Source organism: Anguilla anguilla, chromosome 2 (genome assembly GCF_013347855.1).
Source record: "Anguilla anguilla isolate fAngAng1 chromosome 2, fAngAng1.pri, whole genome shotgun sequence".
Classification (NCBI taxonomy): Eukaryota; Metazoa; Chordata; class Actinopteri; order Anguilliformes; family Anguillidae; genus Anguilla; species Anguilla anguilla.
In genome coordinates, this window is record NC_049202.1 from 14,465,812 (window position 1) to 14,478,717 (window position 12,906).

At 40.1% G+C, this 12,906-nt stretch overlaps 1 protein-coding gene across 1 annotated transcript in view; it reads right to left on the reverse strand.

The window, feature by feature from the left end:
- Positions 1-3,235, reverse strand: part of LOC118221540 (inactive carboxypeptidase-like protein X2) — a 42,477-nt gene extending 39,242 nt beyond the window's left edge. Inside the window, exon 1 of the mRNA XM_035406694.1 lies at positions 2,713-3,235. Coding sequence (XP_035262585.1) covers positions 2,713-3,019 — 307 coding nt within the window. The 5' untranslated portion in view covers positions 3,020-3,235. The remainder of the gene's footprint in view (positions 1-2,712) is intronic.
- Positions 3,236-12,906: the final 9,671 nt, after the last annotated feature.

Consider the following 12,906-nt stretch of genomic DNA (forward strand, 5'->3'; position numbering starts at 1 on the left):
GATATGTTTTATCTGTAACATCCTGTATGTGGTCTCAAACATCTTAAATGACAAAAATATTTGATGTGCATGCCAATCTACCATTTCAGCAGCCCCTAGATCTTATATCTACTGTTTGGCTTTGATGTGTTTCCATAGCTACATTTGCCAAACATCTTGTAGCCTTAACTATAGCATGTGCACAATGTCATTCGGGGGAAAGGAGTGAAATATTAAGTACATTTAATACTGTACAGTACTGTACTGCAGTTCACTGCAAAAAAAAAAACTTCAAATCAAGTTGAAGAAAAATATATATGAAGGCCACATCTTCATTATGAACTTTAATTTTCATGATTAAATCTGCTAAGGGAACTGTTCTTCAGTTTTAAAGCTATTCTGTATGTTTTGTAGGCAGGTCTACCGACAGGTCTGTGATTGATTAAAGCCAATTGCACGCCTGTTGCTGACTACAGTTAACATTAAAAGCAGGGTTAAAAGCAGGTGTGGGAGAAGCAGGAAGGTCGTGTTGCCTAGTATAAAGCTGGTATTTCCCCATTGTTTTGTTTTTTAATAGATACGTATTTTTCTAATACCCCATATCTCTGATGTGCTTTTTAATTGCTCTTAATGGCAAAGTAAAGAACCGCCTGTCATAAAAATGGAAGCATTATGCCATCACCTCACCTCAAGCAATTTATAGCTTCCCACATTGAACAATGAGTTCAAATGGGCATGATAACCAATTACACCTAACATACATTACAGGATGTTACGTAAGTCACGATTTTGGAGTTTTTAAAACACAAAGAAAATCCTAAGAAAACCTCAAGTCTTTGCCTGATCGCTGTGCGCACCCGCCTCCAATGGTCGTTTGATGTTTAATGCTCTCCCATTTGTGTCTTAAGTGAGTCCGCGAATCGTGAGAACATCAAACTGATTTGATTTTACCACAAGCCTTTAGGTATCATATAATGCTTGACCCCTGTGCCCGCTCGTGTAGCATGAGTGTCCCTAGGATGGAAACGCAGGCGATTTTTATGAGGGATGGTCATTAAATGCGAGAGGCTGTCCATTGTTAGGATATCGAAAGTCGTGTAGTGTAGACAAGGCATTGCTGAACCTGGCTATGCACCGCAGAGTTTCGCCGCCATAGCATTGACTGTCAAGGACAAGGTTCAGAAACAAACCAAGCTTAGGGCAGAGCTGTTTTCGCTTTAAAATGTACACCTGCAGCAGGTATCGCCGTCGAGGCATGCGCGCAACGATGCCTGAACACGTTTCTCGCATCAAACACAGCTGCCCCTAATTACCCTCCTGTCCGCTCTAGACTTAATTCTTTCAGACTCAAGGGTTCCTTCCAAACTGTACAAAAGGTTAACCTGCTGTGCGAGAGCACCGCAGCAGAAAGTGCACTGTCATAATCAGACCCGGAGACTGCATGGTTCGGATTATTTTCCTCTTGCAAGCCGAGTGCTTCACATATGTGTTTCGCATCAGCATTTTAATGTGTTCCTGGTTTACCCCAAGGTGTTAAATTTGATTCTTCTTTGGGGACCACCTTGCTGTTGGCAATACTACATGCTCCTCTCTGAGCTTCATTGCATGTGTCTGCACAGAAAGAGGTCACCAAAAGAGAAATTATGTTTTAGAAAGAATATCTAATTATTTCACATCTAAACCTGACATATCTGTTCTTAATTTAAGTTAAAAATATATTTTTTTGTTACCTGATATTTAAAAAATCTACCGATCAGTATATTGTACCTCTTCTGTGTGTGAGTGGGTATGTGTGTAGGCATATGCTGACTTGTTCTAACTCTTAATGAGGCTTAATTTTTTAAGCTCTTTAAACACTGATTCGAAAGTTACTTTTTCTAATCCTTCCTTGGTGTTGTTTAATCAGACCCAGAAAAGTCTGAACTCCCCTTCAACCTAGCCTTTTTATCAAAAACTTGGGGAGCTCAATTGCAATTTTTCACTGCAAATATTTGTTCAAAGGACTTATCCAGTGGTGCATTTCTTCTCTATGAGAAGAATTCATAACCCTCCACGACAACCATGAAGAGCTATCTGATACTGATGTGTAGTCATTAACCACCCCAAACTAAACAATCCGCTGAAATTTATGGACTACATGCCTTAAAAAGCTGTAACTTTTAAAGGATCATACATCAAAGCTATTATTATATTCTCAAAACAGGAAGTGTCGATTGCTCCAATTTCATCTTTCAGCTTAGATTCACATTCACAAACATTTATTTCCTAAAATGGCAACTACTATTTGCATATTATTTATGATCTCTGGCTTTGGCTGGGATTAACCAAAGAGCATTTTAATTATGACCTCAGTATTATTAATTTGTAGTAAACACAAGGGGCTCCAGCACCACAGACTGGAGAGAATTCTCCATGGGTACAACAATGCACTGAAAAGCAGCAGCTATGAATATTATTAAAGCAGCATGGCATATTTTTTCAATTATTTCTTTGTAATGCCAATTTTTATAAATATGACATGAACACTTACTCACATTTAAGGAACCATTCATCTTTAAAGTTCTGTTTCTGAAAGATACAGAATATAGGCAAACATTTTGCCTGACTGTGTGTGTGTGTGTGTGTGTGTGTGTGTGTTCATACTTATGAAAAAAATATATATATTTTTGCAGCAAAATGAACCTCTAGTAAAGACAAAATAAGAACATCAGTTCAAAGCACAGAAAAAGTTACCTGTTTTAGCATCACTGGTCATTTTGTCTGTCTGACTGGCTTTCTCCCTCTGGTCCTTGAGGTCTTTCTTAGTTTTGGGGCTGGGTCGTTCCCCGCTCCGGGGCACTGGAGCCTCAGAGGAGAAGAGCGCGGGGTCCTCGGGTCCTGGGACACGAGCGTACAGCTCTCTGGAGAGGAGCTCCTGCATGTAGTAATCCTCGTCCTGAGCAGGGTGCCCGCGGGTAACGTCCACGAACGACCCCAGCAACCCCAGCAGGGAGAGAGTTAGGAGCGAGCGACAGCGTCCTGTTCGCGTCGTGGAGAACATGATCGGCCCCGTCCCGTCTCCGCGGAGCCCACTGCAGGCTGCTTCCTCCGGCTCGGGACTTCACAAAACTTCCCCCAAAAGCTCCAAGCTACCGACTAGCACTGAAGAGCTGGGAGGGGGTCAATGTGAATTCTTGGTTTGTAAAAAAAAAAATACAAGGGGAGTGAGCGAGAGAGCCAGAGGAAAAGACAGACAGAGGAAGAAAGGGAGACTGAGAACCAGAAGGAGCAGCATTTTCTGCTTTGGATTTTGGCAGGTGGTTTGAGTATTAAAAATTCTCAGAGAGCACACATGATTTTTTTTCCACAACTTTATTTCTTTATTTTTTTCAGCAAATGAAAACAATGGGCGCAATTGTTTTAAAGACTGACTAACTGAACTTAAATCTCTTAAAGATCACACACATTGCCACTTTTGCTCTCCAGCTGTGAAAAAAAACAGCTTGATAAGTTTTTCTTTCATCATCATCTCCCACTCAGAGCAGTGCTGGAAAGTTTTATTTTCAGTGAAAAGGAGCTAATGGATACCATACCCACTTGTCACTCAGCACTGGTGACTAGAACAATACGGGTTATTTATAACCCAAGTTTACAGAAACAAATACTCATTCATATCTACTAAACACATCAATCTAGCAGCGATAGCTATAATAACAATTCCTTTAATGAAAAACATTAAAGAACCTTGTGGAAAAACCCATGCACACATGTCTGTCTGTTACCACAAGGTATCCACGAGGATCTATGCTGTGCTTAGAAATGTTTTACTAGAAAAAAGTCTTTTTATTTGAAACAAATGTTGCTTTGTCAAAGAGCAGGTGCAAACCGGTTGTAAATGTCACACCAAATGAATCTGTGGCGCTCATGTTCAGCTGTTTCTGAGCCTGATTTGAAGCTGATTTGATACAAAAGAGGGCCTTCATTCTCTAGAAATCCCTGCTGACTTTCCTTCGTAAGATTCTTGATTTAGCTCTGATTTAGCGAAAAAAAGAAAAAACCGTCTTGGACGCGGCCCCGCTTCCATGAAGGCAAACAACTGAGGTAATGTGAAATTTTCTCCTGTGCAATATCTGGACATGTTTGAACAGAGGGAGCTCTGCCTCCGGTGTCAGAACCCATCACATCACTGGGGTCTGTGGCTGGCTGCCACTCAACACAAGGCCAGCGACGCACAAACTGCCCTCCGCCACTCCAATGTCATTCCGCCAATCACAAGATGTGCACTCCCCACTCACTAGAGTACGCCTCTCCTCTACGACTTTCTTACCAAGGTCAAATTGCTCATGCTGAGAAGGTTCTTCATTTATACTGAGGGTAGGCCCCGGCCAGAGTCTAACTAGGTTATGCATATGTCTAACCAGGCAATGCTGCTTTCTTTCCAGAGCGTAATCTGTTCAGAATCTTAAAAAGGATGGTGACTGGGGATGAGAGAATATGACTGTGAGTACACAAATTGATTACCTAGGGTCAGGATTTGTATTTGAAAACAGAATGAAGATGTAAAGATGTTAAGCAGCTCTCCGCATGTCACAGAGTGACAGGCACAGATGCTGTGGGCCACGGTAAGTGTCTGAAAGGAGAGAGAGAGAGAGAGAGGAAGAGAAAAGGCTGCAGTCTGTTGCTGCATAGAGAAAAGAGAGCGAGTCCAAAGAGATTACAATGCACAAATAGCAGTAGCCTCTGACATTTAATCACTTTAGAACAGGAAAAAGAAAAGAAAAAAAAACTGAGCATAAGGTTGCCAGAGTACGCAGAATCCTCCACGCCTTTCCTTTACAACCCCCACCCTTTGCTCCACATAGCAGATTAGATGGCATGCTTTGAATACAATTTAAACTTACTGCTTCATTACACTTTTTGGGGTGGGGAGGGGTGGGGTGAGGGGGTGGCATCGTATGCAGAGCACTCGGCAAAGGTCGGGTGGAAATTGGTCTTCCGCCCACACGCTTGCAGCCATCCGCTGAAAGCGGCGTTGAATGGAAGCGGGCGCCAGGAGGCAGCGTGGGCGGACAGGGGACAGGGGGTGGGAGGACGGCTGCCATCTTTTCAAAGGGATGTGCGGAGGGGTGGGGGGAGGGGGGGGGTAATAAGCCAGCCAGGGATCCCTCTCGTTAGGTGTCTGATTTAGGGGGCTCTCCGTGGGGTTCCCCCTGCTCAGCAAACGAACTGGGTTTCTCCGGAACGGGGAGAGCCGAGAGCGCTTTATAGTTCCGCTGCTCAAACAAAGGGAGCTGTGCCTCGCACATCCACTCCTGTAAGATTCCAATCCTGCTCTTTAATTAGGGCAGATACTGCTTCCAAAGGCCTGCTGGGAACTACAGTACGCCGGAATTGGCATTTATGCTAGCCCTATCAATCTGCTCGACTGTGCCACCTGCTGAATCCACAGACAAAGGATCCGGAGTTTCCAAATGTAAATTACCACTGAGCACCAGGAATGAATGATAAAAAAAGAACTAAACTATCTTATTCTGTTAAAAGATCATTACTGAATCACAACCGAGCATCCGACAGGAAAGACACCACTCCTCATATAGGTAGGTCCCGGTCCAATTAATTGTCTCCCTGCTTTCAACTACAGAGAATGAAGAGAGGTTGTCAAAGCAGAAAAAGGAAATAATGCCAAGATATATATATACGAATAATGCATTTAAAATATACGTTGGCTTGCCTGAGGCTAATCAGAACCAGAGGTTCAAACCAAAACCACAGGAAACATCGTGCCAGATACCTTGAGCCTGAGAGTAGAGATTGTTATGGAAACTTTATGATAACCAGTCCTTTATGCTTCTTACTTCACAGTTACTCACAGCTGCCTCTTAGTCCCAATTGTAAGCACACTCAAACTAAATTTTTGGATTTCTGCAGTGTAGTATTTGCACAGTGTTTGGACAGTGACACTATTCTTGTTGTTTTGGGTCTGTATTCCAGCACATTGGATGTGAAACGAAACAATGATTATTAGGTTAAAATGTAGTCTGTCAGCTTTAATGTGGCTATTTGCATCCATATTGGGGTAACTGTGTAGGAATAGCAGCCCTTTATTATACGTAATTCCCCCATTCAAGGGGGACCAAAAGTAATTGGACAAATGAACATAATTTTAAATAAAGTGTTCATAGTGCTTGGTTGCAAATACTTTGCACTTGATGATTGCCTGAAATCTGCAACCCATGGACATCACCACACATTGGGTACCTTCCTTGGTGATGCTTTTCCAGACCTGCATTGTAGCCATTTTCAGTTCCTGCTTGTTTTGGGGGCTTTTTGCCTTCAGTCTTATCTCCAGCAAATGAAACGCATGTTCAATTGGATTCAGTTAGGGTGATTGCCTTGGGCAGTCCAGAAAATTCCACTTTTTTGCTCTGAAAAACTCCTTGATTGCTTCAGCAGAATGTTTGAGGTCATTGTCCTGCTGCATGATGAAGCTCCATCCAATGAGTATTGAGGCACTTGGTTGGATATGAGCACATATTATGTTTCTGTACACTTCAGAATTCATTCTGCTGCTGCTGTCAGCAGTCACATCATCAATGACGACAAGCGAGCCGGTTCCAGTGGCAACCATACATGCCAAAGCCATTTACCACCTTCACAATCATTCACAGATGGGGGCTTTGGATCATGAGCAGTTCCCTTCTTTCTCCACACTTTCCTCTTTCCTTTGGTAAGGGTTAATACTCATCTGTTCATAAGACTTTGTTAGGACTTTGTAAGGCTTTCTGGAGTTAGTTTTTAGCAAACTAACCTGGCTGTTCTGTCTTGAGGCTTACCAGTAGTTTGCATCTTCTACTCTTCTCTTTATGGTAGTCTTTGACACATATAGTATATGCTTACATCCTGGAGAGTATTCTTGATCTGATTGCCAGTTGAAAAGTGATTTCCCTTCACAATTGAAAGCATTCTATGGTCATCCTTTAGAGTGGTTTTTCTTGGTCTACCTGGTTGCTTTCTATTATTTAGCTCACCAGTGTGTTCTTGCTTCTTAACAACGTATCTAACTTTTGATTTTGACACCACCAATGTTTTCAGCCTCATGATGGCTGGCTTTATTAGCATTGACCCTTCTTTGGTCTTTATGTTGAGAGACAACAGTATGAAAATGAAAATGCTACACCTATAATTAGCTCCTTTTGTTAGCATGCTTTGTGTGTACTAATAATGCAAGAACACACAGCTGGCCAAGAAACAGCTGAGGCAGCAAGGCTCACCTGATACGGATCCAAATACCCTAAAATTAAAGCTGACAGTCTGCACTATAGTCTGCACAAACATTATATTCAATGTTTCATTTCTAATCCAATGTTTTGGAGTACAGAGCCAAAACAACAAAAACTGTGTCATTGTGCATATACTTACAGGCTGCCCTGTGCGTGTGTGTGAGTGTGTGTGTGTGTGTTTGTGTGTGTGTGTGTGTGTGTGTGTGTGTATGCGTGCACATTTTCTCCTGCAAGTATCTGTCCTGTTGTAAATACAGCATTCTGGTAACCCAGTGTTCTTCTTTATTCCGGACAGAATGATGATTTGACATTGGCACGCTTCCCAGTGCTAGCTTGCTCACGTACTGAATGGCACTGATTGGCGTGGAGATAGGTCAGTCCAATGACAGCATGTACTTACCTAATTGAGAACTAAACCCTGTAGCTTTCCTTTAATGCCACATTAATTGGGTGCCAAAGAGCAAAGTGACAGGTTACAGAATGAGCACCAAGCTCTGTCACAATCCTCACACTGCTTTGGTGGCTCTGCAATTAACCTGAGAATAAGCTCCACAGTTTGTCGGAAGGAACTATGAGATGGCGTCGTTTACATAAAGGAGAAAACATTCACCTTTTCTCACTATAGTAACAATGATCAAAAGTGGAGGGAGAAAATAGTGCATTTTGAATATGGTAAAACATGCACCCCCTCGCCTTTGAAGAATTTATGCTCCTGTTATCAGTGACAGCCTCAAGAGAACAGTTGCAATAAGTTTCTCATTCAGTGGCACTGGCACAACTCTGTATAATTAGAAACTTCAGACTCCAAAGCCTCTGCATCTCTGATTCAACACATTAGCTATACTTATGACGTCATATACTGTAGCCAAGCCACCCTATTATCAAAGATTATTTTATAATTTATGTTTAGTTATTATATTTTATTATTATATTATTTTATTTTATTTATTTATTTATTAAGTGAACCATAAGAGATGCAAGTGTGAATGTGGGTTTCTTTTCTGTTTAATGAGCTGTGATTTTCTCTACCTGTTACCCTCTCAGCTTTCTACATACAGTAACAGAACAAAACAAAAAATATGGAAGGACAGACCGTCGACTCCTTTAAAAAAATATTTATTTTCAGCTATGTTTCTCGCTTTAAATCAAAATTGCATTACAAAGAAATCACATGTTTAAAAACTGCATGTGAACACCCTATGCTATATTACTCTACTGAAGATCAGAACCATGGACTTGCTGTGGTATTCTACTGTATTCTACTTAAGATCAGAACATTTGACCTGCTGTGCTAGATGCATGCTATTAAAGTGTGCCTACCTTTACTAACACACATACACATAGTCATAATATACCTTTTACTTGTAGCCCTCTGTTTCATCTTCCCTCATTTTAGATTATACATCTGATTAAAGTTAAGCTAGTATGATTCATAACAGTAACCTCCAGTTAAATCTTTAAAAGGTCAGGAAGACTAAGTTTAAATTCTAACTTTTCTGGGCATGGCCATTTTCAAAGTTTTAATTTGTGTTCATGAATATACATCATTGCACTGAATGTGAAACCATGCAAGGCTCTGTCATTAAAACGGTGTTGTACGGGCTCCCTAATTGGGAGACTCTAGTAGTTTAAAATGTAAACCCAGAAATCCCTGTCTTAAAGCAATCTGACTTTACAGAGGGTTAGCTTATAATGAGATGGCACTGTACGGTGTCATTTGATCGTATTCAAGCACATTTGCTGCAGTCCATTGAAATGTCCATTATACAGCGTAGCTTGGCATGGTTTCAACTTTTAAATGTTCTCTATGTTAAGACATATGCATGCAAAAACAAAAAATAAATACATTTAAAAAGCCCAATGTCTGGAAGTTGATAGCCAGTTTTATTCAAATGAACATGACAAGCTTGTTTCATGGCCTTGGCTTGGGTCTCTCAGTAACAGTGCTGCATGAGACATTCTGCAGCAGATGGCACAATGCTGTTGAGGCAATAGCCTTGTTGGGCTTGGTGTTGATTGGCTTCAAGTGATGTAGCGTATCATCAGAAGGGCATGGCGGCTTTCTCGCTCGCATATTTATTAACCTCAGGAATGAAAAAGCCCTTGATGCTGTAATTGGTGTGACCAGACACAACAAAGTCCACGGTGAAAAACAGAAGTTCGTCAGAACAAATGTTCACACATTTTTTTGCAAGGAAAGAGTGCAATTTGCTTTATTATTATCATATTACTGATCGTATTAAATGTGAAAGATACTTTAATAATAATAGTGAATAAGTGACACATTTTTGTATCTATGACTGGAAATATAACCCAGTTTCATAAAACAGGAATGTACCCTGCTTGGTGCAGTCTTCAGCATTACATTATTCATGACCTACTTCTCCCAGCATAAACAGACTGCATACACCATAAAAACCAAAGTTATGACAGTGAGCTGCAAATGTGAAAGACAAAATATCCTACTGTGTGTGTGTGTGTGTGTGTGTGTGTGTGTGCGTGTGTGTGTGTGTGTGCGTGTGTGCGTGCGTGTGTGTGTGTGTTTGCATAAGAGAGAGAGAGAAAGAGTGAGAGAGAGATAGAGAGAGAGTGAGAGAGAACAACAAAAACGTGTCAACAAAACATGAGTCCGGTACAGAAAAAGGTTTTTTTTTTTCAATGGTGAATAAAGGATGTACTTGCATTTTCTGACTTGTATTGTTAATAAATTGCAACTTATATGTATTCTTTGGAGAGCCGCATATAATTGAATGGCGTCTTTTACTGATTTACATGGCTACTATCTAGTTAGCCTGAACTTGACCTGAATACTGATTTCTTAGCGGTGTAAAAGCAAAGAGCAAACTTGAGCTTAGTGACGTCAATAAATGTGGTGTCAATGGATTTGAAGTTGAGTTCAATTTGTTCAGTCTGAACTGCAAGAGATCAACAGGGCGATGTGGTTGACAGTCTGAGTTACAGTATGAACTTATCACAGGCAAGTACAAAGCCATGAATTTTCTATTCATCCAGGAAAATATTAACTAGGCTTTGATTTATATAATTTTAATAATTCTCATTTAAATACCAGAATTATGACAACTGATGACTTCCAATATGTGACAGGGTCCCAAGTTCCAAGTGAGATTGTTTTTGAATAGTAATTTATGAGTTTTAAGATTTTAAATCTGGCAGCAACATTTAGGGCCTATATTTTAAATGATTGACTTTAAATATGATCACTGGAGGCATGGACTGCTATTGGAAAATGGTACAGATTTCAGTCTCTGAGTAGTCACATTTAGTCTGTTAAAGACAGCAAACACATACTCAAGATGTATGAAGTCTACACTTTAACATTTTAACACCTGAGTATACTAAGGACTAAATGGAGAAGGGAAACAAGAAAACAAAATGAATCCATTCCTTTGAGTGATCATGGAAACGGCTTAAAGTATGGCTGACTTCTTGCTTTTCCCGCAAAGCCACTGTGCCAGATACTGAGAGAATGCTTCATGCGGTGCCAGCTGGGATTGGCAAGGCCCAGTGCTAGACTAACAGGATGAGTCTTGCATGGTTTGCCAAACAAATAAGTAAGATTCTGTGATGTCACCGAATTCCATATAACCTGGTAGGTGTTATTTTTCCTGTTAATGGGCGCTGGAAAATTAATTTGGACATGAGAGAACAAGCAGGCTCGTCTCACACCAAATCAAGGCGCCATGACTCCAAACCTCGTCAACCGGGGACCGGGGTGGTCTGAGTTACAGTGCAAAGTTGTTTTGTGTACTCTGGAAAGAGCAAGAGAGAGGCCACTTGAAATACGGCCATTATTCAAAGAGATGTACTCCATCTGTCTGAGGTTTGGCACTGCATAACTTTTGTTCCTCAGAGTACTTTGGTGACAGTTCCATCGTAAGGTTTTTAACTGGACCAAATACTGCTGTTTGCCTAGCAGTGTAGTCTAATGGGCAAGTCAGTTTAGGCAACTGGCCTTGTGTCTCACAGGTTCCAGGTTTGATTCCCTGATGGGGTATTGTTTCTGAGCAAGGTGCTTAAGCTGTTTTACTTCAACAAATATTCAGCGATATAAATAGATTGCTTGTAGAAGAGTGTTAGTCCTTCTTGGTACACTAAGTGCTAAATGCCTTAAATGTAATGCAACTATAAAAAATAATAACACACTTTTTGCATAAAATGTGCACAAAGCACCATTCAAAATAAAAGAAAAAAGGCAATATGGTGTACAGTGATGTAAAAAGTAAAAATGATTGTCACATATTATGTGAAATGTAACCCAATAGAAATTATGTTAAAAAATAAAAATAATAAACATGGCCTGTCCTGGGAATGTATTTTAATTAAATTTATTTTTTGTACAGTGCTTTTTACAGAGACTCTTTCACAAGCAGGAAAATATGACACATTTTCCAATACTGACCCTTTTCAGCATTTCCATGCCAAAAACATAAAAGACCATCCAGTAACCCTATAATTAGCTGTTATCACCACAGCACAAACAGTAGCATTACTCTACATTAACCATACTTTGGTTTCTACTTATTTATTTATTTTCAATTACAGAAAACAATAATAATGCACCAGAATAAAAAATGTGTTGGCCTACTAGCTTAAAAAAGCTTTGCCAAACCAGGCTTATTAGCCCATTAACGACTCAACAACTTTCCTATTTACATTGGTTTCAAGCCCTGGAGCTTTTAAATATAAGTAAAAAGGGGTATATACATATCTTTCTGAGAGTCACTTTTAGATACCAAATCGGTAATTATTGAATTTTTGATTCACAATTGACAAGGAAAATTGATGCAAATTAGAAAACAAGTGCCTATAAAAATAATTTAAAAAATCATCTAGATAGTGGTCTCAAATTCGAAACTAAAAATGCTTTCAGTAGCTGCCGTAATACAGTCTTTATTTCCTGGTTAAGCACAGGTGGCTAACTGACTCAATAGGGAATCCCAAATGAAATAAAATGTGCGCTCTTTTAGCAGCTAACACCTGTCAATGATTGCTGATAATGGTCAGTATACACAGAGTCTTGGCCTGATGGGTGATGGTTTTTCTTTGGAACGCAGCCAAAAGGTAATGTGCATAATATTATTGAACAGTACAAGGCACAGTGGAGCATTAACGGTACATTCATTGAGAATTAAAATTCACACTGCAGCCAGAGAAGAAGGTCAAGGGACAGCTAATATGGATGCACATCTGCACAATCAATATCCTCTTGAGGAAATTCAAAAATTACGGAAACAAAATTGATTGAGGGAAATGAGTTTCAGATTATAGATTATGTCTTTTTTTCCAGGTCTCCGCTTTTCCCAGTATGTCCACCTCATCCAGTGTCTGGGATCCGCACTTTCCTAGTGACAGGTGAGGTAGAACATTCCTGGTGGATCTATATTGATCAATACAGATGAACCTAGATCATGCTTCCAAATCTTTCATTTCCAATATGTGGGGAAGTCAAGTTGACATTAAATTCGAAGTGGAAGTCTTTTGTAAATAGATTATTTGATGGTTTTTTTTCCGATTGCCGATATGTGTGCAGCCTACCATGTGATACAGAAAATAAAATGAGCTTGTTCAGTTCAGTTTTGCTATGTTCTATGTTTGTTTGTCGTGTTTTGTTGATTATGAAACTGGATTCAATCAGCGTGTGCTGTAC